The sequence below is a fragment of the Galeopterus variegatus genome, unplaced genomic scaffold (genome assembly GCF_000696425.1).
Source record: "Galeopterus variegatus unplaced genomic scaffold, G_variegatus-3.0.2 Scaffold1310, whole genome shotgun sequence".
Taxonomy (NCBI): Eukaryota; Metazoa; Chordata; class Mammalia; order Dermoptera; family Cynocephalidae; genus Galeopterus; species Galeopterus variegatus.
This window is the reverse complement of record NW_007727421.1, coordinates 251,431-274,378: the sequence shown is the minus strand read 5'-3', so window position 1 is coordinate 274,378 and position 22,948 is coordinate 251,431. Positions and strand designations below refer to the sequence as shown.

At 49.1% G+C, this 22,948-nt stretch overlaps 1 protein-coding gene across 1 annotated transcript in view; it reads left to right on the top strand.

The window, feature by feature from the left end:
- Positions 1 to 22,948, top strand: part of WNK2 (WNK lysine deficient protein kinase 2) — a 140,224-nt gene that overhangs the window by 75,657 nt on the left and 41,619 nt on the right. Inside the window, exons 12-20 of the mRNA XM_008576203.1 lie at positions 163 to 354; positions 2,140 to 2,664; positions 5,198 to 5,494; positions 5,960 to 6,009; positions 6,878 to 7,046; positions 7,151 to 7,267; positions 11,584 to 11,754; positions 11,893 to 11,938; positions 12,464 to 12,583. Coding sequence (XP_008574425.1) covers positions 163 to 354; positions 2,140 to 2,664; positions 5,198 to 5,494; positions 5,960 to 6,009; positions 6,878 to 7,046; positions 7,151 to 7,267; positions 11,584 to 11,754; positions 11,893 to 11,938; positions 12,464 to 12,583 — 1,687 coding nt within the window. The remainder of the gene's footprint in view (positions 1 to 162; positions 355 to 2,139; positions 2,665 to 5,197; positions 5,495 to 5,959; positions 6,010 to 6,877; positions 7,047 to 7,150; positions 7,268 to 11,583; positions 11,755 to 11,892; positions 11,939 to 12,463; positions 12,584 to 22,948) is intronic.

Sequence of the window (22,948 nt, the reverse complement as noted above, 5' to 3'; positions counted from 1 at the left end):
TAGAGAGTGTGAATCTGTGCAAATGTGAGTATGCGTATGAGTGTGTGATTGTGACTGTGTGTGTGTATTATGTGTGAAGTGTCTGTTTTCTGTGTGAGGGTGCAGGGTGCCCTGTCTCTCAGCAGGTCAGTGGTCTAAGGGAGCCCCCTTCTCTCCTTGCAGCCTCCTCCTCTGACCCAGCCGACAACCCTGCAACAGGTCCTGGCTCCACAGACCCTGGGCCCCCTCCAGCCAGTGCCCCCCCACCTGCCTCCATATCTGGCTCCAACCCCCCAGGTGGTGGCCCCCACTCAGCTGAAGCCCCTCCAGATGCCACAGGCGCCTCTGCAGCCGCTCACTCAAGTCCCTGCGCAGGTAACTCCAGGCCCACAGCTGCTGTGGTTGGTGGCTGGTGGCTTGCCCAATGGTGGCTGTGCACCAGGGCACCTCAGGGGACTGTCTGTTTATGTGGCCTGGGAGGGGGCTGGGCAGGGCAGTGGTGGCTCAGCAGCATGGGTTGTGTGCACTGTCACACACACCTGTACTACTCTGTGGATGGCCACAGCAGGGGGGGCGTGTGTCCTCCTCCCTCCACCCACCATGGCAGAACTGGGCATGTGCCAGGGTGACAGCCTCCCTTGGTGGCTGGCTGGGCTGCCCTCCTGCCTTTAGCCTCACGCTCTCCCCTAACCTGGTGGGCTGTTATTGGTCCTTCCTGTCAGTCCACAATGACTCTAGGCTGTGAGTGGCAGCTGAGGTTCCTTGGAGGGCAGGCAGCCTGGTGTTGTCACTGGGTCCCCCCTCCCCACCTTCTGCCCGCAGCATTGTGCCCATCTGCCCTCAGCATCTGTCCCAGGTGTGTCCAGAATGGGGAACAGGTTTAGCCCAGGGTTGAGGACAGGAGTCACGATGTGGCCATGGAGCTGGCACTGAAAGCATTTTCCTGAGACAAACTGAAACGTGATGCTTTCAGTTTGTCTCAAGTGACTGCTCATCCCATGGAACTGCCCAAGACTGTGCCGAATGTGGCTCTGCAGAGGTTTTTTAGGCAGTTAGGTGCCACTGCTGACCAGAGAGAAGCCTGGCCACCTAGGCTGGACGTGAACAGCAGAAGCAACCTCTGTCTTCTTTCTGTGGGGACTTTGTCCATCGCTAGTGGTACCTGACCACACATAATATACCGGGCACCTTTGCCCAGGCCGATGGCAGCAATGATTGTAGATACTCCAGAGCTCCTCAGCGATGGGGATTTGGGTGGGCTGTCATCTCGGTGACAAGACCGGAAGTGTGCTTCTCTCTGAAGAAGGCTTGGAGCAAGCGAGCGCTCCTGCAATCCACACCCCCTGCCCCCCACCCCAATCAACTGCTGTTTAGGCTTTGTCCTAGACACTCAGGTGTCTAGTTAGATCATTATCTCACTTGTCAGTGGTCGTGGTATTTAGTTGCTTTTCAAACAAATGGAGGTCGAGGGTGCATTTTTGCTGCCCTGTAGTTGCACAGAGCTGCACATCGTGTGATGCTCGTGAGCTTGCACAAGTAAGGTGGTGTTTTCAGAGACAAGAGCTGCACCCACAAGGTCACCAGGAGGCACAGGCATCCCTGAGCAGATGCAGAGGAAGGTTTTGGGAGTTCCTGATGTTGGGAATCTAGACAGAATGAGGGTGTTGCCTCAGTCAGTAAAGGGGGCTCCAAGATACACTTTTCCTGAGAACGCTCTGAGGAATTAGGTTTCAATTTGAATTTATACAGGTTGGGTGATCAGACTCATGTGATTTCAGATGTTTGGGGCCTGTCTGGTGGCTCTGATGGTCCCTGCTATGGCCCCTCACGTCTGAGCTGCCCCTGGCTCCCTTGGATCCCCTGGTACAGCCCCTCGGGTGGGGTGGATGCAGGGAGGCCGCGCTGCACCGGTGCCGGGGTGGGGGTATGTCTAGCAGGTCCTCCCAGGCTGCAACTTTCCTTTTCTGTTTGAGGAGTTTCACATGCTCGGGGTTTCCATTTCAGATGGGTTTGTGTTTGGTGTTCCCTTAATAGCAATAACACAAAAGGATCTTGAGGCAAAATGCCACACTTCCCTCCCCTCATCCCACTGTCCTTGTGGTGCAGGTGCAATGGCGGGGACCCTTGGGGACCTCCCTGACCTCCCTGTGTCTCTTGCAGATGCCTCCGGTTCCTGTCGTACCCCCCATCACGCCCCTGGCAGGAATTGATGGCCTCCCGCCAGCCCTCTCTGACCTGCCAGCCGCAAACGTGCCCCCAGGGCCGCCTCCACAGTATTTCTCTCCGGCCGTGATCCTGCCCAGCCTCACTGCCCCTCTGCCAGCCACCTCGGGCCTGCCTCTGCCGGCAGTCAAGCTGCCCCACCCCACTGGGGCGCCTCTGGCCGTGCCCTGCCGTACCCTTGTGCCAAACGCACCGGCTGCCATCCCGCTGCTGGCTGTGGCCCCACCGGGTGTGGCCGCCCTGTCCCTCCACCCTGCAGTGGCCCCACTCCCGGCCCAGCCTGTGTACCCAGCGGCCTTCCCGCAGGTGGCGCCTGGCGACATCCCGTCCTCCCCCCACCATGCAGTGCAGACCCTGCGAGCCACCGCTCCACAGCTGGCACCACCTGCACTTCCCCAGCCCCTGCAGCCCAGCTTCCACCTTCCTGAGCAGGTTGCTCCAGCCGCCACCCCAGGGAGCCAGGTAATCTATCAGCGGGCAGGGGTCCACCCTTGCAGCCCCAGAGATGCCAGGAATCTTTAGCCCTTGTCCTCACGCTCCCTCCAATGGGCCTGTGCTCCCTGCTGGCACCTTAACCGAGCTGGGTGGCAGGTTGGGACCTGCAAGGAGGCAGCTTCGTCCCTTTGTTGTCCTGTCTAATGAAGAGACATGTTGAAGCCAGTGTGAGTATCTGCTACCCCCTCTCATTTCCTTTGGGAGTCATAGCTCAGAGGTTCCACTGTCCCTCCTTTTCCAAGGGTTAGCAGCTGCTGCTTGTGGCCAAGGGCCCCTGGCTGGGCCCAGCATCATGGCACCTGCCCTTACCCAGGTGGGCCCAGCAGCTGTGGTACGGCCTGCATCAGGGTCCTGGTGGATCTGGGGGCAGCTCCTCACAGGAAACTTGTCAGAGTGAGACGTGTGGACAGCCCCTATCTTAGCTGTGAGGGAAGGAGGCCGATAGAGGGGAGGGTCCTAAGGGCACAGGGAGGGGCTGCTGGTGAGCAGGTGGTTATGGGGGGATCAGAGTCCATGTCCTGGGGTTGGGTGGAGACCCCGTGAGGGCCTGCGGGGCTGCCTGTGGAGGGACACTTTGGCACATGGGGACATGTGCCGTGCTGCTGCTGATCAGCCTCCGGTGTGGCTGTGCAGACTTCACAGCACACTTGTGTTCTGGAGCTTCTGGGCTATTCCGCTCAAACTCCAACAAGGGAGGAGCCGGTGTGGGAACCTCCCACTTGGACCTCCCCCTCCTGGGCATTGTCCTACCTGGGTTCCCTTCCACCTGGGAGCCCCCCACCGGAAAGCCCTTCCACTTAGAAACCCCCCTCACCTGGCCCCACCCTGGCTCTGAGCTCCAACAGACTGTGGCACGTCCCTGCCTTTTGAGCCCCAGGCTCCTCCTCTGCAGAGTGGGGCTGAGGCAGACAGTGTGGACAGGAGCCTGGGGTGGAGCACCCCTGGGTGCCAGCTGCCCCACAGCTGCGTGCACCAAGTCCAGTGTGGAGTAACACCCCACATTCTGAGTATGCACAGATTCTCCTGGACATTATTTCCTGCTTTCCTATTTTCAGAGGGATTTATACTTGGAGAAAGAAGGGACAGTGTTGGCCATCAGGATGGCGTTGATTTAAAAAACGAGTAGGCATAAGTGCATCCCCTGGCTGGGTGAGCACTGTGGTCCCAGCAGTTTCAGTGGCAGCTCAGAGCCTGCTGGTGCCCGGGTTTGGCGGTTTCTGAGGAAAGCTGAGGGTGAGGCCAAGGACGGGGCAGAGGCCTGGCCAGTGTGTCCGTGTGGCTCAGGGCCCTGCCACCTGGCACTGGTTTTTCTGGGCTCTTCACAGTTAGTGGCAGGTCATGTGCAGCCAGTGGCTAGAGGGGTGCTGCCACCTGGGAGGCCACCACCAGGCTTGGTGGCTGTCCCTGCTTTCAGGCTTATGGGAGGTCTAGTTTAGTGATGGAGTGGGCCAGCTGCCCCATAGGCTTCCCTGAATGCAGCAGCTGGAGCATCTGTCCAGGAAAGAAACGTCCAGGCCGTGGCTTGGTCTCTGTGGCCCCACCATGGGTTGCTAACAGAGGGTCTCATGGCCCGGAGGCCCGAGTGAATGAGCTCTTTCCATTCCTGAGAGACAGAGGGGTCCCTCTAAATTTTCAGCCTCTCAGCCCCAAAGTGGGGAAAAGGATGGATTGTTGTCACTTTCAAACTGTGGGCCCTTCTTCCACACTTGCCTCACCTTCTACCCTGCAGAGCTTTCAGAAAGAGACAAGAACAGCGGGGAGCCAAGCCTAAGCTCCAGGTCACACTACAGGAGGTGGCAGGTGTGGGTGAGCGCTCAGGGTGTGCCTGGGATCAGGAACAGGCCACTGTACACACCCTGAGCTGCCCAGGACACAAGATAGGGGGCAGGACCTCACCGGTGCTGAGGCAGGCAGCTGGGCCCCGGTGTGATGCTACATGTATATCTCCTGGTGACTTGTCACCTGGGCTTAGCTGGAAGTTCATAACTGAAGTCCAGTTCTACGTATTTCTACACAAATAGATTTTTTTTTTCCTTTTTGTCTTTTTTACTGACCGGTAACGGGATCGCAACCCTCGGTGTCGCGCCCGTACTGGGGACGGCAACGGGATCACAACCCTCGGTGTCGCGCCTGCACCGCGCTCAGCCAGTGAGCGGGAACCGGTCTCCACATGGGATCCGAACCCTCGGCGGGAGCACCGCTGAGCTCCCAAGCGGCGCACTCTCCAGTGCGCCACCCGGACCGGCCCCACAAATAGATTTTTATGGAAAGGCGATAAGAGAATGCCCTTTCTTCTTGTTTCTGCTAAATCCACCTGCTAAATGTGCTCTGAGACAAGAACTCACCCTGGGGGGAGTGTATGGATTAGAGAGGGATGTCCTGGTTGCCTCCGTGGCCCATGCCCTGTGTGTCACTGACACACCTGGGCATGGCCCCCTGGCCCTCTGTGTGTATGCAATGCCCAGCACCCAACTTGCATCCCTGTTTCCTATGCCCACAGGTCCTGCTTGGCCACCCACCTCACTATGCTGTTGATGTCACCGCCCAGCTCCCCGCCGTGCCCACACCACCCGCTGCTGTCCTCTCCCCACCTCTGCCAGACATACTGCCGCCTGCTGTCCCCGAGCTCCCACCTCAGTTCCCCAGCTCTCTGGCCCCCGTGGTGGCAGCACCTGCTCAGAGTGTGCCCACCCAGGCCACCACTCTCCTGCCGCCAGCAAACCTGCCGATACCCAGTGGGCCCATGATTGCTGGCCCCTGCCCAGCCGTCCAGCTGATGGTGGAGCCGGCCCCAGAGGTGTGTTCTTTCACCTGGCCTGATGTTGCAGTCTCCTGGGGTGTGTGCTGTGACCTTGGGTCTTTGCTCTAGAGGGCAGGACGCTTGGCCCTGGGACAGCCATGCGGGTCCAGTTCTCATCTGTCTCCTAGATTTCACACTTTCTGAAAACCCACAGCAAGATGGAGGACATGATTGTTATAAATAGGTTTGGAGAAGGCTTTCCCTTGGAGGGGACGCAGAGGCCTGTGAAAAGCACTTGTGGAACAAGTGTGTCCTCTCTGAGGGATGATCAAAGTGGGTAGACAGTTTTGGAAAGGAGGCAACCTGCAGCTTTTAGAAATCTGCTTGCCTGTAAGCATTTCAACAAGATAAAAGCCTCCATGTCCGCTTCCCTGCTGCAGTCATAAGAGAGCGGTTGGGTGGCTGGGCTAGGGAGGCAGGAGCCAGCGTGACCGTTTTCTTTTCTCCGGGTTTGTATTTCAGGAGCAGGCCTTGCAGGACAAGCCGCCCGGCCTCCCGCAGAGCTCTGAGAGGTACTGTGGCCCAGCCTCACCTTGGGGGATGGGCATAGGGGACGCAGGCCCAGACGCCGGCTCAGCTCAGCCCCTGCGGCTGCTCCACACAGATCCCGTGTCGGTTTGCCCTTATGCCACTGGGGGTTTTCACAAAAGTCACCCTTTTTCAAACCTGACCTTGCAGAGCCTCAGGGATGTCCTCTTAGGTCTTGTCAGCTCTTGTTGAAATCTGGGTGTGAGAGGCTCCAGGCTGTGCTCTGGGTCCGTGTTCTAGGTCCTGGCACTCGTCTGTGGTGCCGAGGATGTTCCAGAAGGGAGAGGCCATGGTGGACACAGTCAGCAGTGCCCAGAGGCTGGGTGTCAGGAAGGTGACTGCCTGTGGGCAGGGCAGAGTCCAGCCCAGACTTTGGGTCTCCTGGCCATCTTGGCTGCTGTGGGCACCTGTCATGTTCTGGGGAGGGAATGGAATCTTTACCAGGGATGGTCATAGGAAATGACTGTCTGTCCCACCCTCTCTGGGCACCGGACAGTGCATGTGCTTGGAGCTTTGCAGACTTTGCTGTGGTCCTCATGACAGCCCCATGTGCTGGTGTGTTCCTGTTACTGTTTCACAGATGGGGAAACTGAGGCACAGGGGCCTGATTCTCAGATCAGGGGGCTGAGAGCCAATGACTGGGAAGCCAGGACGGGTGCTATAGAATGGAGAGGGTGTGATCATGCGGTGAGCTCGAGGTCCCCTCGACCGGCTGCTACCTGCACAGGTCATGGCTTCAGGCCCTGGGGGTTTTAAAGCCTCCGGGCTGTTTTCTACAGAAGCTGAGCTGCCGGACTGCAGCCGACTGGCTGGTCGTCTGTGGGTGCCATTCACCTTCTTGGTTTTCCTCAGTTACGGAGGTTCTGATGTCCCTTCTGGAAAAGAGCTGAGTGACAGCTGTGAAGGTGGCTTTGGCGGGGGCAGGCTGGAGGGCAGGGCCACCCGGAAGCACCACCGCAGGTCCACGCGTGCCCGCTCCCGGCAGGAGAGGGCCAGCCGGCCCCGACTGACCATCCTAAACGTGAGCAGCCAGTTGCAGGAGGCGTGCAGGCATGGGAGGGGCAGGGTGGTGCACACGGGTGTGGCATCCCCTGTAGTCTGACCGTCTCAGTCTCCCCACCATAGGTGTGCAACACAGGTGACAAGATGGTGGAGTGCCAGCTGGAGACACACAACCACAAGATGGTGACCTTCAAGTTCGACTTGGATGGGGACGCGCCGGATGAGATTGCCACGTACATGGTGAGGCTTCTAGGTGGTGAGGCCATCTCCTCGTGTTCCTTGGGTGTGGGGGGGGTGAGCAGCCTGGCCCTTCGTGGGGCGTCGGTTGGCCCAGGGGTCCAGGCTTGGTGCCTGGGGGTCTTCTGTAGGGGTTGCTGACCTCCTGCACCTTGGGCTCTGTCGGCTTCTCCCCACACTTGGCGGAGACCCCTCAGGTTTGAGAGTGCAGCCTGCAGAATGTGTTCATAACTGCCCAAGATGGTGTTCCCTCAGTGGTCCTGGAGGCCCCAAGCCTGTCCCTCAGAATAAAAAAGGAGCTCTGTGGGCTGGTAACTTGAGCAAGCCAAGGGAAGCGGCATCCTCAGAGTGCAATGTCCTTGGTCCCTGCTTAGAGATACCTGCAACCTCCCCAGCTGGGGCTCAGGATCTGAGCCCTGCCCAGCGTTCCCCATGTCCCCAGCTCTGCCTGCACTTCTATCCAGAGCTGCCCTCCCTGCCCACGTCAGCACGTCAAGCCCATGAGTGCCTGGTTGTTCACGGCCATCTCTTGGTCCCTCACCTGTGCTCCCCAGGGATCCTACTGTGTCCCCAGCACCCGCTCCCAGCCTAGGAGCTGGGGTGTCTTTTGCTGGCAGAAACTGTCCTGCTGAGCACACACAAAGAATCATGAGAAAGAGAAACCTAGTGGCCCATCTACTACCCCTCACAGGACCGTGCTCCTTCTCAGACACTGTGCGTCACGGGTGAAGGTTAGGAAGCCGCTGGCCAGGCCTGCTGCCCCTCGCCCCAGACGGCCAGAGTACAGGGATGTAGGGCTGGCACGACTAGGAAATGGATTATTAAATTTAATTTAATTCAATGATGTAAGTTGCCCCACGTGTCTAGTGGCAGCCGCCAGCGCCTCCAGCCACCCCTGCCACAGCTTCATTAAGTTCTGATGCGGCCTTCACAGGGGCGGCCCCTGAGTTTCTGCTCCTTGGGAAGGTCCATGCTTAGTGTTTGCTCTGCAGAGATACCTTGGACAAGCCCTTCCTAGGGCCCAGGCCTGGGCACAGTCCTCCACAGTGTTAAGGAAGAAATCATTCTGACACTGGCTAAAACAGTCAGGAAGCCTTTTTATTCAGGACTGTTGTGATGGAGAAAGAGAATGAGCCCAACTCTGATTGCAGCAGAGGCAGCTGGGGACTGATAGCCGAGGAGCAGGGTGCGGGTGGGTCGGGGAATGGAAACGACTAGTGGGAGACATTGGGGAATGGCCTTGCCGAGGGCATGTCAAGGCTTGGACATCAGAGGTGGAGGCGAGGAGTTTGGTTAGAGTTGGAGGGTGGGGATTCTGCTGAAGCGACTTGGCAGGATTCTTGCTAGTGACAGGCTAGCAGAGCATCAGAGGCGCCTGGCCACAGTCTGGTCTTCGTTGGTGGCGAGCGGCAAGTTCCTCCGCGCCGTGTAAACACCAGCTCCTCACCCGACCACTGAAACCGTAAAACGTCTCCTCACTCAACTCGCCTGGCCACAGTCTGGTCTTCGTTGGTGGCGAGCGGCAAGTTCCTCCGTGCCGTGTAAACACCAGCTCCTCACCCGACCACTGAAACCGTAAAACGTCTCCTCACTCAACTTACTGTGTTTTTACCACGTATCTTCTTATGTACATACGTGTCCATGTACGATGAAGAATCAAGTGAGCACCTGTGGAGCTGTCACAGCCTCTGGCTGTCCCTCTGCCAGCTGATGCCGTCCCGGTGGCTTCCCCTCCTACCTGCCCTGGCACAGCGACTGTACTGTTGTGTGGTCGCTGTTTCTCTGTTTTTAATCATTGGCTTTTGTGTCTGGGTGTGTCTTTGGGTGCAGGCGCACACGCACGTTCACAGGCCCCTACAGTCAGTGATGTGGTTCTTACTTAGTTGTGAGCTTTGTAGAGATGGGATCTTCTCACACTTGTGTTTTCACTCAGCGTCTGATTCTCCTCTCATTTTATTGCTTGTTTTTTTGTCTCATGGACTTCATAAAGGGTTTGAATTGGGCCTCTTAAAACCAAGTCATCTAAAATACCCTTATAAAGTAAGCGCAAAATACACGATTTTGTCCATAAAAACGGCCCTCCGCACGAGGCCTCTGCTGGTTGCCCACTGTTCCTGTTCCTGTTCCTTTCCCGGGGACAGAAGGGCTTTGTGGACTCCAGATGAAGGGTGGCTGCTTGGCTAGCGGAATGGCCGCTATTCAGACAGGCTCCTCCCCTCTTGGACCGTCGTCACCTCAAGTGGGGTGCTGTTCCCTAAGTGTTTCATCAGCAGGAGAGGTTTGGCAGGGCCTTAGGTTTACTCTCTGACAAAGACCCCCTTGCCGACTCCTGTAGTGAAGGTAGAACTGGAGAAGTTTGGATCTAATTAGCATTGATTCCAGGTTATACCTGGACCCTGTATTTTTAGGTTTTTCTCTTTTTCAGTTAATTTCAATGTACTTAGAAACACACACTTAACAGGAGAACTATTTTCCAGTTACTAAGGGGTTCAGTTTAGTGAAAGTTTCACAGAACTGGAGCATTGCTTACATTCCTGCACACAGCAACCCCATATTACAGCTGGACACTGGCTGTGGCCACATCGTACTCCCCTTGGACCGTGTCACAGTCACACGCTACATTAAATTTGGAGGGGAATTATGGAACGCAGCATTGGCCAGCTTCTTGTCTGGGGGGCACAGGTAGTGCTCCTGAGCGGGGAGGTGGTCAAGGGAGCTCCGCTCTGTAGCCAGCTTTCATAGGGGGCAGATGGACCTATCCCAGGAGGGATCTGGGAAGAGATCCCCCAGGCAGGCCCCAGGCATCTTGGCGACCACAGAGCTGTGGATGGGAGAAAGGGGACAGGGACTGGACCCACTGGGTGAGGAGACAGGCCAGCCTCTTTCCCTGGAGCACATTTGTAGGGTGTTCTGAGATGTGCAGTGTCTTATCTGCCTGAGTTGCCAGTGATGTAGTTGGAGCAGGGTGTGAGCAGGGAGGCCACCTGCCCACCATGACAGTCCCTGGCCCAGAGGCTGTGCAATGTCCAGGCTGCATGTGGCACCTGCCGGCTGCCCTCCCTTAGCCAGGCAGAGGCCTGGGCTGTCCACGCCACGTCCATGTTCTGGGCTGGGGGCAGAAGGCACTCATCACTGGGTATGTGAGCAGTGTGGCCGTGGATACAGTGGGTGCAGGATGAAGGATGCTTGGCCAGGCATGCTTGCCTTTCTCGGCCCTGGTCTATCAGGAGGACGACAGCCAGCATAAGTGGATGTCATGCTCTGGGGGGATGACCACCTGCCCGGACATCCATGGTTCGAGGTGCAGATTATCAGATGGTGGCACAGGTGATGTTTCAGAATCAGGACGCAGAGCAAGGCCAGGACCTGGACATTTGCCCCATGTGGCCTCTCCCAAGGCCAAACATCTGGCCGTCTGGTCAGGCGTGGCTGACTTTGGAGACACTTTCTGTGGACTTAGTTCTGAGAAGAGGCACATGACCAAGGGAGTGGAATCTGTTGAGGATGACCCCGTGGGAAGGCCAGTCTCAAGAAGTGCTGGTGAAAAACAGGTGTGGGCTCAGGCACGGAGCCTCCAGCTTGAGACTGGCGGTCCCCCAACCAGAGAGCTTCGGGGGCCAGACTCCCCAGGGCCCTGCTGAGGAAGCAGGAGCTGCTCACTGGATACTGGCCACACCTGTGTGCCTGGGCCACGGCTGAAGGTCAGAGGCTGAGGCTGGGGGAGCCGGGGGTGCCGACACCAAGAAGTGGCACATGGATGTTTCACCATATCTTTGCCATCTCTGCAGAAGCTTTCTGCACCACCCCCCGCCCTCCACTACAGCCTTCACATCAAACCTGGCTTCCTTGTCTCTCATGACCCCCGTGGATGCCCGTGCCCAAGTCCTTGCCCCTCTCGATCCTATGCACCCACCTGCCTTGTGGATGGCTGGACCGGCCCCAGGCCATTGACCTCTGGGGGGTCAGGAGTCTTGCTTCTCAAGCTGCAGTGCTCTTGTCCTGTCTCTGGGGTCATCCTCTTCCCTTGCTGTTCAGCCACCAGTGTGGGGACTTTGGCCCTTTGCTATGTCTTCGCTGGGGCCTGGTACAGGTTAGGAGTCATAGGTCAGGAGTCTTGCTTCTCAAGCTGCAGTGCTCTTGTCCTGTCTCTGGGGTCATCCTCTTCCCTTGCTGTTCAGCCACCAATGTGGGGACTTTGGCCCTTTGCTATGTCTTCGCTGGGGCCTGGTACAGGTTAGGAGTCATAGATCCCCCATAAGGACCCCACACAGCCGTGGCACTGCAGCGGTCCTCAGCAGCAGAGCTGTGTCCTGTTGTAGGTGGAGCATGACTTCATCCTGCAGGCTGAGCGGGAGACGTTCATTGAACAGATGAAGGATGTCATGGACAAAGCAGAGGACATGCTCAGTGAGGACACGGACGTGGACCGTGGCTCTGACCCAGGGGCCAGCCCACCACACCTTGGCACTTGTGGCCTGGGCACCAGGGAGGTGAGTGTGTAAAGTCCCGAGTGTGCAGTGACCAGAGTGGTGGTGGTGGGAAGGTGGACGCCTCAGTCCCCTGAGAAGCTCTGGAGGCTGTTCTCGCAGTGCGGCTCTGCTGATTTCTGACCCCTTTACCCCATTCAGGAAAGTGGACAATCCCAAGCCAATGCCCTTGTGTATCAGCAGAACGGTAAGTTTGCCCTCCTGTAATTCCCCCTCTGTTGTCCAGCAGGTATCTGATAAAAGCCCCCACTGTTGTTGGGGTTCGGCCATCACATTGGGGATTGCAAGAGCATGTGGTGACAGGGGTCCCTGTCTGGATCAGCCTCTCTGTCTGAGGAGCCATCACCCGCTGGCCCACTGACTGGCATCTCCACAGTCATGGGTGGTGCTGTGGGCATCCCAGGGACTAAACCCGAACGGGTGACACTGCTGAGTCTTGGGCTGCCAGGGAGGTGCCCATGGCCAGCTGCCCACTCCTCACCCCTCTAGTGTGAGAAGAGCAGGTAGAAGCCCCTCACCAAGTCCATGGAGAGAAGCTGCTTAAGATTATGGCTGGGAAATTGGGCCCTCTGCCCATGCCCTTCCTGGCAAAGGTCCTGTAGGTGCAAAGGAGTTCCCTTGAGCCCCCTCTAGCAGGTCTGGCGCAGGTATGGGGGTCACCGGCATAGAGGGAAACTCACTCTCAGCACGCTGTTTCTGTTGTGCCCTGTAGTCCTGCACACTGGGAAGAGGTGGTTTATCATCTGTCCAGTGGCTGAGCACCCGGCAACTGAGGCCCCTGAGTCTTCACCCCCACTTCCTCCAGCCTCCCTGCAGCAAGAAACCAACCAAGGTATGAGCAGCCAGAGCGCATGAGAGCCCCTCCCCAGCTTCTCGCGGCCTTATCCTGTGCATCGCCCTGCTGGTGTGTGCTGGGGGCCTGGCGTGTGTGAGGGGCTCATTCTGCGGTATCTCCCCAAAGCTCAGAGCAGCCTATGGGCTGATTCCTGTACCTGTTTTCCACCAAATCAGTCAAGTCAAGGCAGCATCCAGACTTATGCCTGCCCTGTTACCTGACCACGCAGGTGACACGCACAGCGGCTGAGCGCCCTGTGGCCCTTCCTCACCTGGTGACTCTTCACACCCATCCCTTCCCTCTGTGCAATTCACCTGTGGCAGACACAGGTTTCTGGTCCTGCTTTGCTGGGGGGTAGGGAGGGAAAGTCCCTTTCAGCACTGAGACTGATTTTAAGTTGTCTACACGGACGGCGATCACTGTATTACTGATCTGCACCTACCCATACAGATGCCAACAACTTGCCCCTTGTGCAGTGGGTTAAATTTTGATTTTATGGCCCTTTGGGAGGCTGAAAATAGTCACTTGAACAAACTTTAAGGTTTAATTCCCTATTAGTTGGCAGGAAAAAGTTGCTGGTTATATAACTTGACCTAACACGATATGTTCATGAAGAATATCTGTAAATCAGTTTTAATTTTGTATCATGTGCTTCCAATGACTTCTGTTATCTTTTGGAGGTTTGTTCCATGGGGAAAAGGTCAGCCTAATAATAAAAATCCCAGTGAAACCACAAACTGAGACACGGTGAGCTCTGATAAGGGCCTGGGCCCAACCTGGACTCAAAAATCAGGGAGAAGCAGCTTTACCTGCAAGGCTCAATTTTAAAATAAGAATATGTTCATGTATTGATTCTGGATTTGAATATGCGTACACCCAGTTATAAGAAAAACCCTCATAAAAATAAAGGTAATTTGTATTATTATGATGTAGGAGTTAAGGGGACATGTAATAGTTAAAAGAATGGATTTTAAACACTTGTTCCTTCATCTACACACTGAGTGATCTCAGGAAGCCTTTTAGAGCCAGTTTCTTTATGTATAAAAAATGGAGAAGTTGGTGGCAGATTCGTTAATTTAAATTAATCATCCACGGAAGATAACAAAAAATGTTGGACAAATTATAAAAATATGCTGCTTGAAGGCATTTGGAATCTGAACATAGTGGAGAATTATACACCAGGGTCCAGAGGAGGATGGAAACCCAGGGACGAGAGTCCAGTTTTGGCCTTTTTCCCCCTGGGGGCATTTTCCATTCCTTCAGGGGTGGCTGGGAGGCTGTGTGCTGCTTCAGTAGCTTCACTGGGCTAGAGAAAAGGACCCCAAGGGTGGCTCTGCTGAAGCGCTGTACCAGAGAAGGAGGGATCACCTGAAAGGAGACAGGCATGCAGAGGGGAGTTCCCCTCAGGGCATCTCATCCCTCAGTAGGGCGATCTTGGAGTGCCTGTGCTCAGCAGGAGCACGCAAATCCTTTCTGCAGGAAGGAATATTGTACTGAGCGTCACATGACTTGTATAATTTTGTGAATACAATATCTGGCACATAATACAAAATAACTAGGCAGTGAGGTTCTGGGTAAGGTGGAGTAAGCATGCACACCAGCTTTTCTCTCCACCAAACCTAACTGTGAATCCTGGACAGATGCAGGACACAGCTATCTGAGTACTTGGGAAAATATTAGTGGAAAGAGTGGGGAAGACCAGAATGCAAAGTGTTACTGAGCCAGTGGTGGGTTTGGCACATTTTACTCTAGTATCTCCTGACCTCAACTCAGTGCAGCCTGAGGATCAGAAGTGAGTGCCATGGTGCAGATAGGGAAAGCTTCAGGAGAGACCTTTCAGTTACAAGACCCAGAGCAGAAAAGGGAGCTCCTAAAGCTTGGGGTGGGGGAGCCCCTCCCCATTTTTTTTTCTTTTTTCCCCCTTCTCCTGTACCAGCCCCAGGATGATTCTGTCAGGCAGCAGCAGGTCACAGGAGCCTACAGAAGCTAAAACCATGGGAGGGGAGAACCTTCCTTTCTCTTGAGGGGAGCACAGAATTATTGGTTTTTCTTCTTTCTATCCTCCTGCCACCTGGCCCTGCCTGGCATAGTCATGGAACTGAGTGGTTTCTGGCCAGAGTGTAGGAAAGGAGAGTCCCTGGGCACCAGAAAGTATCAGGGAGAAAACAGAAGGGGAGGAGCTTAGGAGAGCAATCCCATAAAGTTATTTATGAACTCCTGGACTTGTCCTCAACCTGGGCATGCATGGATCTGGTCCTAATTAGCATATAAAAAATTTTGGGAACTGAGCTAATGGATAGACCCCACCCAGGTTCCAGATTGGCCCCTAAATGACACACATTTGTTTGAGATCAGATTAGTACTGCAAAAGCATTGAAAACTGAACTAATGTGTAACTAGTCCGTAGAAGGCAGGTTGCAACTTGCAGTCTGAACCTTATCCAGGTCGATTGTCTGCTAAAGCAAAAATATCAATATTTGCTGTAGGATTTAAATAAGACTCAGGATTTCATAATGTTCAAACTGTTCAGAATAGAATCCAAAATTATTCGGTAAATGAAAATGTCAACTTGTGTGGAAAAAGACAGCCAACATGTGCCAATGACAAGATGACAGATATTTGAATGATCTGACAGAAACCTTAAAGCAGCTATTGTAAATATGCCTGAACAAGCAATCACATTCTTGAAATAAATGTTGAAGTTGAAAGTATCAAAGAAATAGAGGATATGAAGAAGAAACAAATGGACTAGATACTAAAATTCCTGAAATCGTCCAACTAGAAAATAGGAAAAAAGACAAAAAAAAAATGAACAGAGCTTTAAGGACCAGTGGAACAAAAAAAATCTAACAGTTGTATCGTTAGAGTTCCAGAAGGAGAGTCGAAAAAGTACAGTGCAGAAATGATATTTGAAGAAATGATGCTGGTACCTGGTTGATCCTGCCAGTAAAAAAAAAAAAAAAAAGAAAAAGAAGAAAAGAAAGAATGCTGGAAACTTTCTTGGTGAAAGATATAAATCTACAGATTCAAGAAACTAAGAGGACTCCAAACAGGTTAAACCTGAAGAAGACCATGCCTGGACACATCATAATCAATTTGCCAAGAGGTTGAAGACAAAGAAAAGGTTGTTAAAGCAGCCAGAAAAAATGATGCATTACCTAGAGAGGAACAGTGATTCACATGACTGCAGATTTATCACAAGAAAGCAAGGTGACCAGAAGGAAGCAGCACAGCATTTTAAAAGTGTTGAAATAAAAGAACAGTCAACCTAGAATTCTGTTTTTAAGGAAAATATAGTCCAGGAATGAAATTAAATTAATGCCATTCTCAAATAAAGAAAACTAAGAGAATTCATAGCCAGTACACCTGCTCTGAAAAAACTGCTGCATATCCTTTGTCTAGAAGGGAAATGATACCAGAAGGTAACTTGGAGTCAGGGCTGAAGGAAGAGCAACAGATGTGGTGAGTATTTGGGCAAATATAATAGAGACTGTTCTTCTCTTCTTAAGTTCTTTAAAACATGTCTGACAATTGAAATTTAAAAATTACAGCATTGTCCAATGAGGCTTTCAATGTATGTAGATGTAATATGTAACACAACTGTGATATGAGGGGTAATGTCATAATGCTCCTACATTCCAGTTGAAGCGTTACAACACTGACTCCAACATTCCAGTTGAAGCGTTACAACACTGACTCCAAGTAGACTATGAAAAGTAAAGTGTGTTGTTTGGAATTCCTAGAGCAACCCTAAAAGAATTGTACAAAGAGGTATAGTCAAAATCATAATAAGTAAATTAAAATGAACTAAAAAAAATTTAACCCAAAAGAAGGCAAGAAAGGAGAAACATAGGATCAAATTTAAAAAAAAAAAAAAGAAAAGGAGAAAAAAAAAAAAACAAATAAAAAAGCTGAGGGAAAACAAAACAAAACAGAAAGCAGACAATAAAATGGTAGACCTTAATCTAAACACCAATATGTAAAGGTAAATGGTCTTAACACATTGTAGTGGATTGAGTTATGTCCCGCCAAAACTCACTGAAGCTTGAATTGTGCCTCCCAAGTTTTATGTATTAGAAACGTAGCCTCCACTGTGACTGTTAAGAGGGTGGGAAATCCTATTATGGTAATGGAAATATGGAGCCTTGAAGAGGTGATTGGATTGTAGGACTGTGCAGTAGTGAATGGATTAAAAATGGTTAGGGGCCTGGTTCTGAGGGATTTAAAAGAAAAGGAGAGTCTGTCTTTCTCTCTCTGCTTCCACCATCTTGCAATGTGAGACCCCTGGGTCACTGTCACCACCACCAGATGGACTTTGGACTTCCCAGCCTCAGAAACTGTAAGCAATAAATGTCGTTTTTCTTTATAAATCACCCAGTTTCAGGTATTTTGTTATAAGCAACAGAAACAGACTAGTGCACACATCAATTAAAAGATACAGATTATGAGAATGGTTTAAAAAAAATACACAACTAGAACTTGACCTAAGTATATGTTGTTTAGTAGAAACTTTAAATATAATGACATGGGTAGCTTAAAAGAAAAGGATGGTAAAAGACTATGCAAACACAAATCAGGAACACTGGAGTGGCTACTTTTATTTCAGACAAAACAGACTTCAGAGCAAAGAAAAATACTAGGATTAAAAAGAGACATTACAGGGCCGGCCCGGTGGCGCACTGGAGAGTGCACCGCTTGGGAGCGCAGCGGTGCTCCCACCGAGGGTTTGGATCCCATGTGGAGACCGGTTCCCGCTCACTGGCTGAGCGTGGGGCGGGTGAAACACCGAGAGTTGCGATCCCGTTGCCGGTCCCCGGTACGGGCGTGACACCGAGGGTTGCGATCCCGTCACCAGTTAGTAAAAAAGACAAAAAGGAAAAAAAAAAAAGAGAGACATTACATATTCATAAAAGGGTTAGTTCGTTAAAAAGACATAACAGTGCTAAATGTGTATGCTTCTAAGAATAGAGCTTCAAAACTAACAACTGAAAGCAGAAATAGACAAATCCACAACTGTGGTTGGAGACTTCAACATTTCTCTCTCAGTAACAGAAAAAACTAGTAGACAGAAAATCAGCAAGGATATAGAAGATCTGAATAACGCTATCTACCAACTTGACCTAATTTGCATTATATCAAGTATGTTCTCTGATATAATGTAATTAAAAATTAAATGACACTTCTAAATAATCTATGGGTGAAAGGAAAAGTCCCAAGGAAAATTAGAAAACATTTTGAAATGAGCAAGAATGAAAATACAACATATTTAAATTTGTGAAATACAGATAAAGCAGTACTTAGAGGGAAATTTATAGCATTAATTTAGATAAGAGGTTTCAAGTCAACCATGCAAACTTCCATCGTAAGAAAGAAGAAAAACTAGTACAAAATAAGTCCAAAGGAAGCAGAATGAAGAAAATAAAGATAAGAGCAGAAGTCAATGAAATTTAAAACAAATATAATAGATAAAACCAATGAAACAAAAAACTGATTCTTTGAAAAATATCAATAAAGTGATAAACTTCCAGCAAGACTGACAAAGAAAAAGACCTAAAATATCAATATCAGAAATAAATATATTACTCTAGATAAAAGATAAATGTATAATACTAGGATACTATGACCAAGCCTGCAGACATAAACTAAATAGATGAAAGGGACTGACTCCTCAAAGACCACAAACCACTGAAACTCATCCAAAATGGAATAGATAACCTGAGTAGTCCTATACTTATGTAAAAGTTTAAATTTGTAGTTAGAAATCCCCCCAAAACGAACTCTTCAGGCACAGATAGTTTTACTGGCATACTCTACCAAACATTAAAAAAAGAAACAACACCAATTCTGTACAATCTCAGAAAATAGAAGAGGAAGGAACCCCTCCCCAAATTATTTTACAAGGCCAGCATTGCCCTGCCTAATTTAAAAATCAAAGACAGTACCAAAAAAAAGATAATAATAGACCAGTATTTCTCATGAACATAGATGGAATATGCTTACTAAATATTAGCAATTCAAATCCAGCAATATATCAAAAGAACAATATGGCATGAGAAAGTGGGTATATCCTAGGAAGGCAATATTCAAGAGTCATTAATCCACCATATTAATAGTCTAATAAGGGAAAAAATATGTCATTATATTAGTTGAAATAGCAAAAGTATTTGACCAGATACAACATCCATTCATGATAAGAATTCTCAGCATAGACTGTGGTATTATAACACCAAGGTCAAGGGTACAGATCCCCATACCAGCCAGGCACAAAAAAAAAAAAAAAAAAAAAAAAAAAAAAAAAAAAAAAAAAAAAGAAAAATCTCAGCAAACTAGTAAAAAAAAAGAACTTCCTCAACCTGGAAGAGGTCATTAGAAAAGAAAAACAAACCTACAGCTAACATCAGACTTAGTGGTGAAAGACCAAAGGCATTTTCCCTAAGACTGAAAACAAAGCAAGGATGTCCATTTCACTCAACATAAAGTGGAAGTCAACCATACTTCAGGACAGGCAAGAAATAGAAATAAAAGGCATGTGTATTGAAAAGGAAGAAATAAAACTACCCCTACTCGCAGATACTATGATTGTATTAGACGATCACATGGGTTCTACAACAACAAACTCCTAGAACTAATAAGTGAGTTTAACAAGATCACAGGATACATGGTCAACATACAAAAATAACTGTGTTACTATATACTGGGAATGAACAATTGAAAACCAAACCTTGAAAACAATACTATTTACAGTAGCTCTCCCAACCCCCACAAAGGAAGAAATACATAGGTACAAATTTAACAAAACATACAGAATCTGTATAATCTGAAAACTACAAAATACTGATGAAATGAGTCACAGGTGACCTAAACAAATGAAGAAACATACTGTGCTCATGGACTGGAAGACTCAACGTAGCAAAATGTCAGTTATCACCAAATTGATCTGTAGATTTAATGCAGTACCAATAAAAATTAAAACAGGATATTTTTTATAGATATAGACAAGCTGGTTCCAAGATTTATATGGAAATACAAAAGAAATAGAAATAGGTAAAAGAGTTTGAAAAAGGAGAATCAAGTTAGAGGAATTACACTACCTAGTATTAAGACTTACTATAAAGTTACAGTAATTTAGACAGTATAGTATTGGTGAAGAGATTGACACATAGGTCAATGGAGCAGAATAGCCCCGAAATGGACCCACACAAATATGGGCATTTGATTTTTTGGACAAAGATGCAAAAGCAATTCAATGGAGAAAGGATAGTCTTTTCAATAAATGGTGTTGGAACAGTTGGTCATCCATATGCAAAAAAATGAACCTTGACCCTAAGCCTCACACCTTATGCAAAAACTAATTCAAAACGGATCAAATGTAAAATGCAAAACTATATAACTTTTAGAAGAAAACATTGGAGAAAATATTTGTGACCTATACTGGGAGTTCTTAGACCTAACATTAAAAGTATGGTTCATAAAAGAAAAAATGGATAAATCAACATTAACAAAATAAAAATCTTTTGCTCTGTGACAACTACTGTTAAGAGAATGAAAAGACAAGCTACAGACTGGGTGACAATAACTACAAATCACATATCCAACATAGTATTTGTATCCGGAATATATAAAGGATTTTCAAAATTTTTTTAATTGAGTTGTTTGTAAGAAAACAAACAACTCATTTAAAAAATGGGCAGCTGACTTGAACAGACACTCACCGAAGAGGATATAAAGAGGCAATTAAGCAACTGAAAAGTTGTTGAATATTGTTGACTGCTAGGGAAATGCAAACTCAGGCCACAGCAAGGGATCACTGCACACCTGTTAGAATGGCTAAACTAAAAATGCCAAGTCCTGGTATGGCTATGGAGCAATCGAAACTCATAAATTGCCGCTGCGGATGTAAAATGGTACAGCCACTCTGGAAAAGACTTAGGCAGTTTGTTATAAAAGATACACTTACTTTATGTCATAGCAATTTCACTCCTCAGTATCTACCCTAGGAAAATGAAAATATATTCATTTAAACACCTATGCAAGGGGACTCCAAAAAGTTTGTGGAAAATGGAGTTAAAAGATAAAAATAAAAAAATATAAACTTTATTTCACAACATAAGCTCCATCAAGTTCAAGACATTTTTGTAAGCAATAATACTAACCATTTAGTCCATCTCTAAAGAACTGAAGATCCTGGGAATTTAACCACGTCAGTGCAGTCTTTTTTACATTATTAACTGAAGAAAAATGGGTACCCTTTAAAGATTTTTTTAAGATTAGGAAAGAAAAAGTTAGAAAGAGCCAAATCAGGACTATAAGGTGGATGGATGCCTGATGACTTCCCTTCAGAACTCTAGCAAAAGTGCCCTTGTTCGATGAGAGGCGTGAGCAGGAGCATGGCCACGGTAGAGAAGGACTCTCTGCTGAAGCTTTCCCAGGTGTTTTCTGCTCAAGCTTTGGCTGACTATCTCCAGACACTCTCCTCGTAAGCAGATGTTCTCATTCTTTGGCTCTCCAAAAAGTCAACAAGCAAATGCCTTGAGCATCCCCAAAACTGTTGCATGACCTCTGCTCCTGCCTGGTCCCCTTGTGCTTTGACTGGACCACTTCCACTTCTTGGTAACTATGGCTTTGATGGTGCTTTGTCCTCAGGATCCTTCTCGTAAAGCTGTGTTTCATCTCCTTTTACAGTTCTTCAAAGAAATGCTTCAGGAGTTGATCCCAGTGATTTAAAATTTTCATGGAAAGCTCTGCTCTTGTCTGCAGTCAATCTGGGCACAACAGTTCTGCACCAGGGAGCAGAAAATTTGCTCAAGTATAACTTTTTCAGTTAGAATTGTCTAAGCTGAGCCAGCTGAGATGTTTCTGGTGTTGGCTATTATTTCTGCTGTTAATTATCAGTCCTCTTTACTTAGGTCACAAACAAGATTAATTTTTTCCTCACAAACTGATGTTGATGGTCTGCTACTGTGGGCTTCACGTTTAACATCCTCAGATTCCTTCTTAAAACAAGTTATCCACTTGTAAACCATTTAGTTCTTTTTGGCATTTTCCCCAGAAACTTTTCGTGAAGGATCAATGATTTCACCACTCTTCCCCCCTGAGTTTTTTTTTTTTTTTTCCCTTTTTGTCTTTTTTACTGACCGGTAACGGGATCGCAACCCTCGGTGTCACGCCCGTACCGGGGACCGGCCACGGGATCACAAGCCTCAGTGTTGCACCTGCACCACGCTCAGCCAGTGAGCGGGAACCGGTCTCCACATGGGATCCGAACCCTCGGCGGGAGCGCCGCCACGCTCCCAAGCGGAGCACTCTCCAGTGCGCCACCGGGCCGGCCCATCCCCTCTGGTTTTGCCATGTTTGTTTGTTCTTGCTTTGATTTTAGCAGAATTCATGTTGCTCTGATAGAGGCTCTTTCAAACCCATGTCTTGTCCTTCTTTGTGCCTCAAACTAGATCTTGTTCAGACATAACAAGTTAGGATGAGTTTATTTTGGTACAAAAAATTTTCCAATCCATGCATAGCTTTTTCATAATATGTATTTTCCATGAACTTTTTGATGATCCCTCATATGTGAATGGTTATAGCCGTTCTATTCATAATTGCCTAGTTGCCCAAACTGGAAACAACCTAGATATCCTTCAGCGGATGAATGGATAAACAAACCGTAGTAAAAGAAACAAATTGTTGGTAAATGGATCAACATAGGTGAACCTCAGAGGCATTATACTGAATTTAAGAAGCCAGTCTCAAAAGGCTACATATGAGTGTAATTCCATTTATAATGACACTTGAAAAAAATGAACTATAGTGACAGAGAACAGGATCAGTGCTTGCCAGGAACTAGGGGTAGGAGGAGAGTCTGATTATAAAGGGATAATTCAAGAAAGTTTTTGGGGGGGGGGTGATGAAATTGTTTCGTATCTTGATTGTGGTGGTCATTACATGAATATACTTGTGTTAAAAGATACGTGTGTAGAGTCATAGAACTCTGCACCTAAAAAAAAAAGTCCATTTCATTTTATCATAATTTAAAAAAAATTTTTTTTTTAAGTTTGTTGGAAAAAAAACCCAGGCAGATAATGAGGCCAGGTAGCATGGAAGAAAAGCAGCAGAAACAACAGACAATAAAAGAGATTCTCAGACCTCTCTACTTTAGGCCAAGATGGAATAATGGGCATTGGATTTATTTTCCTCTAGAAAACAACTTAAAAAGCATGCAAAGGGCTTATGAAACAATGTTTTTCAAGGCTTTGAGCATAAGGCAATGGAGAACATTATTAATTCCTGCAAGACCGAAAAAAAACTCTACAATTGTCTCAGCTTACTGCCTTGAAAAAGTTTCTGTGCCATGGAGCAGGGATGAAAGAA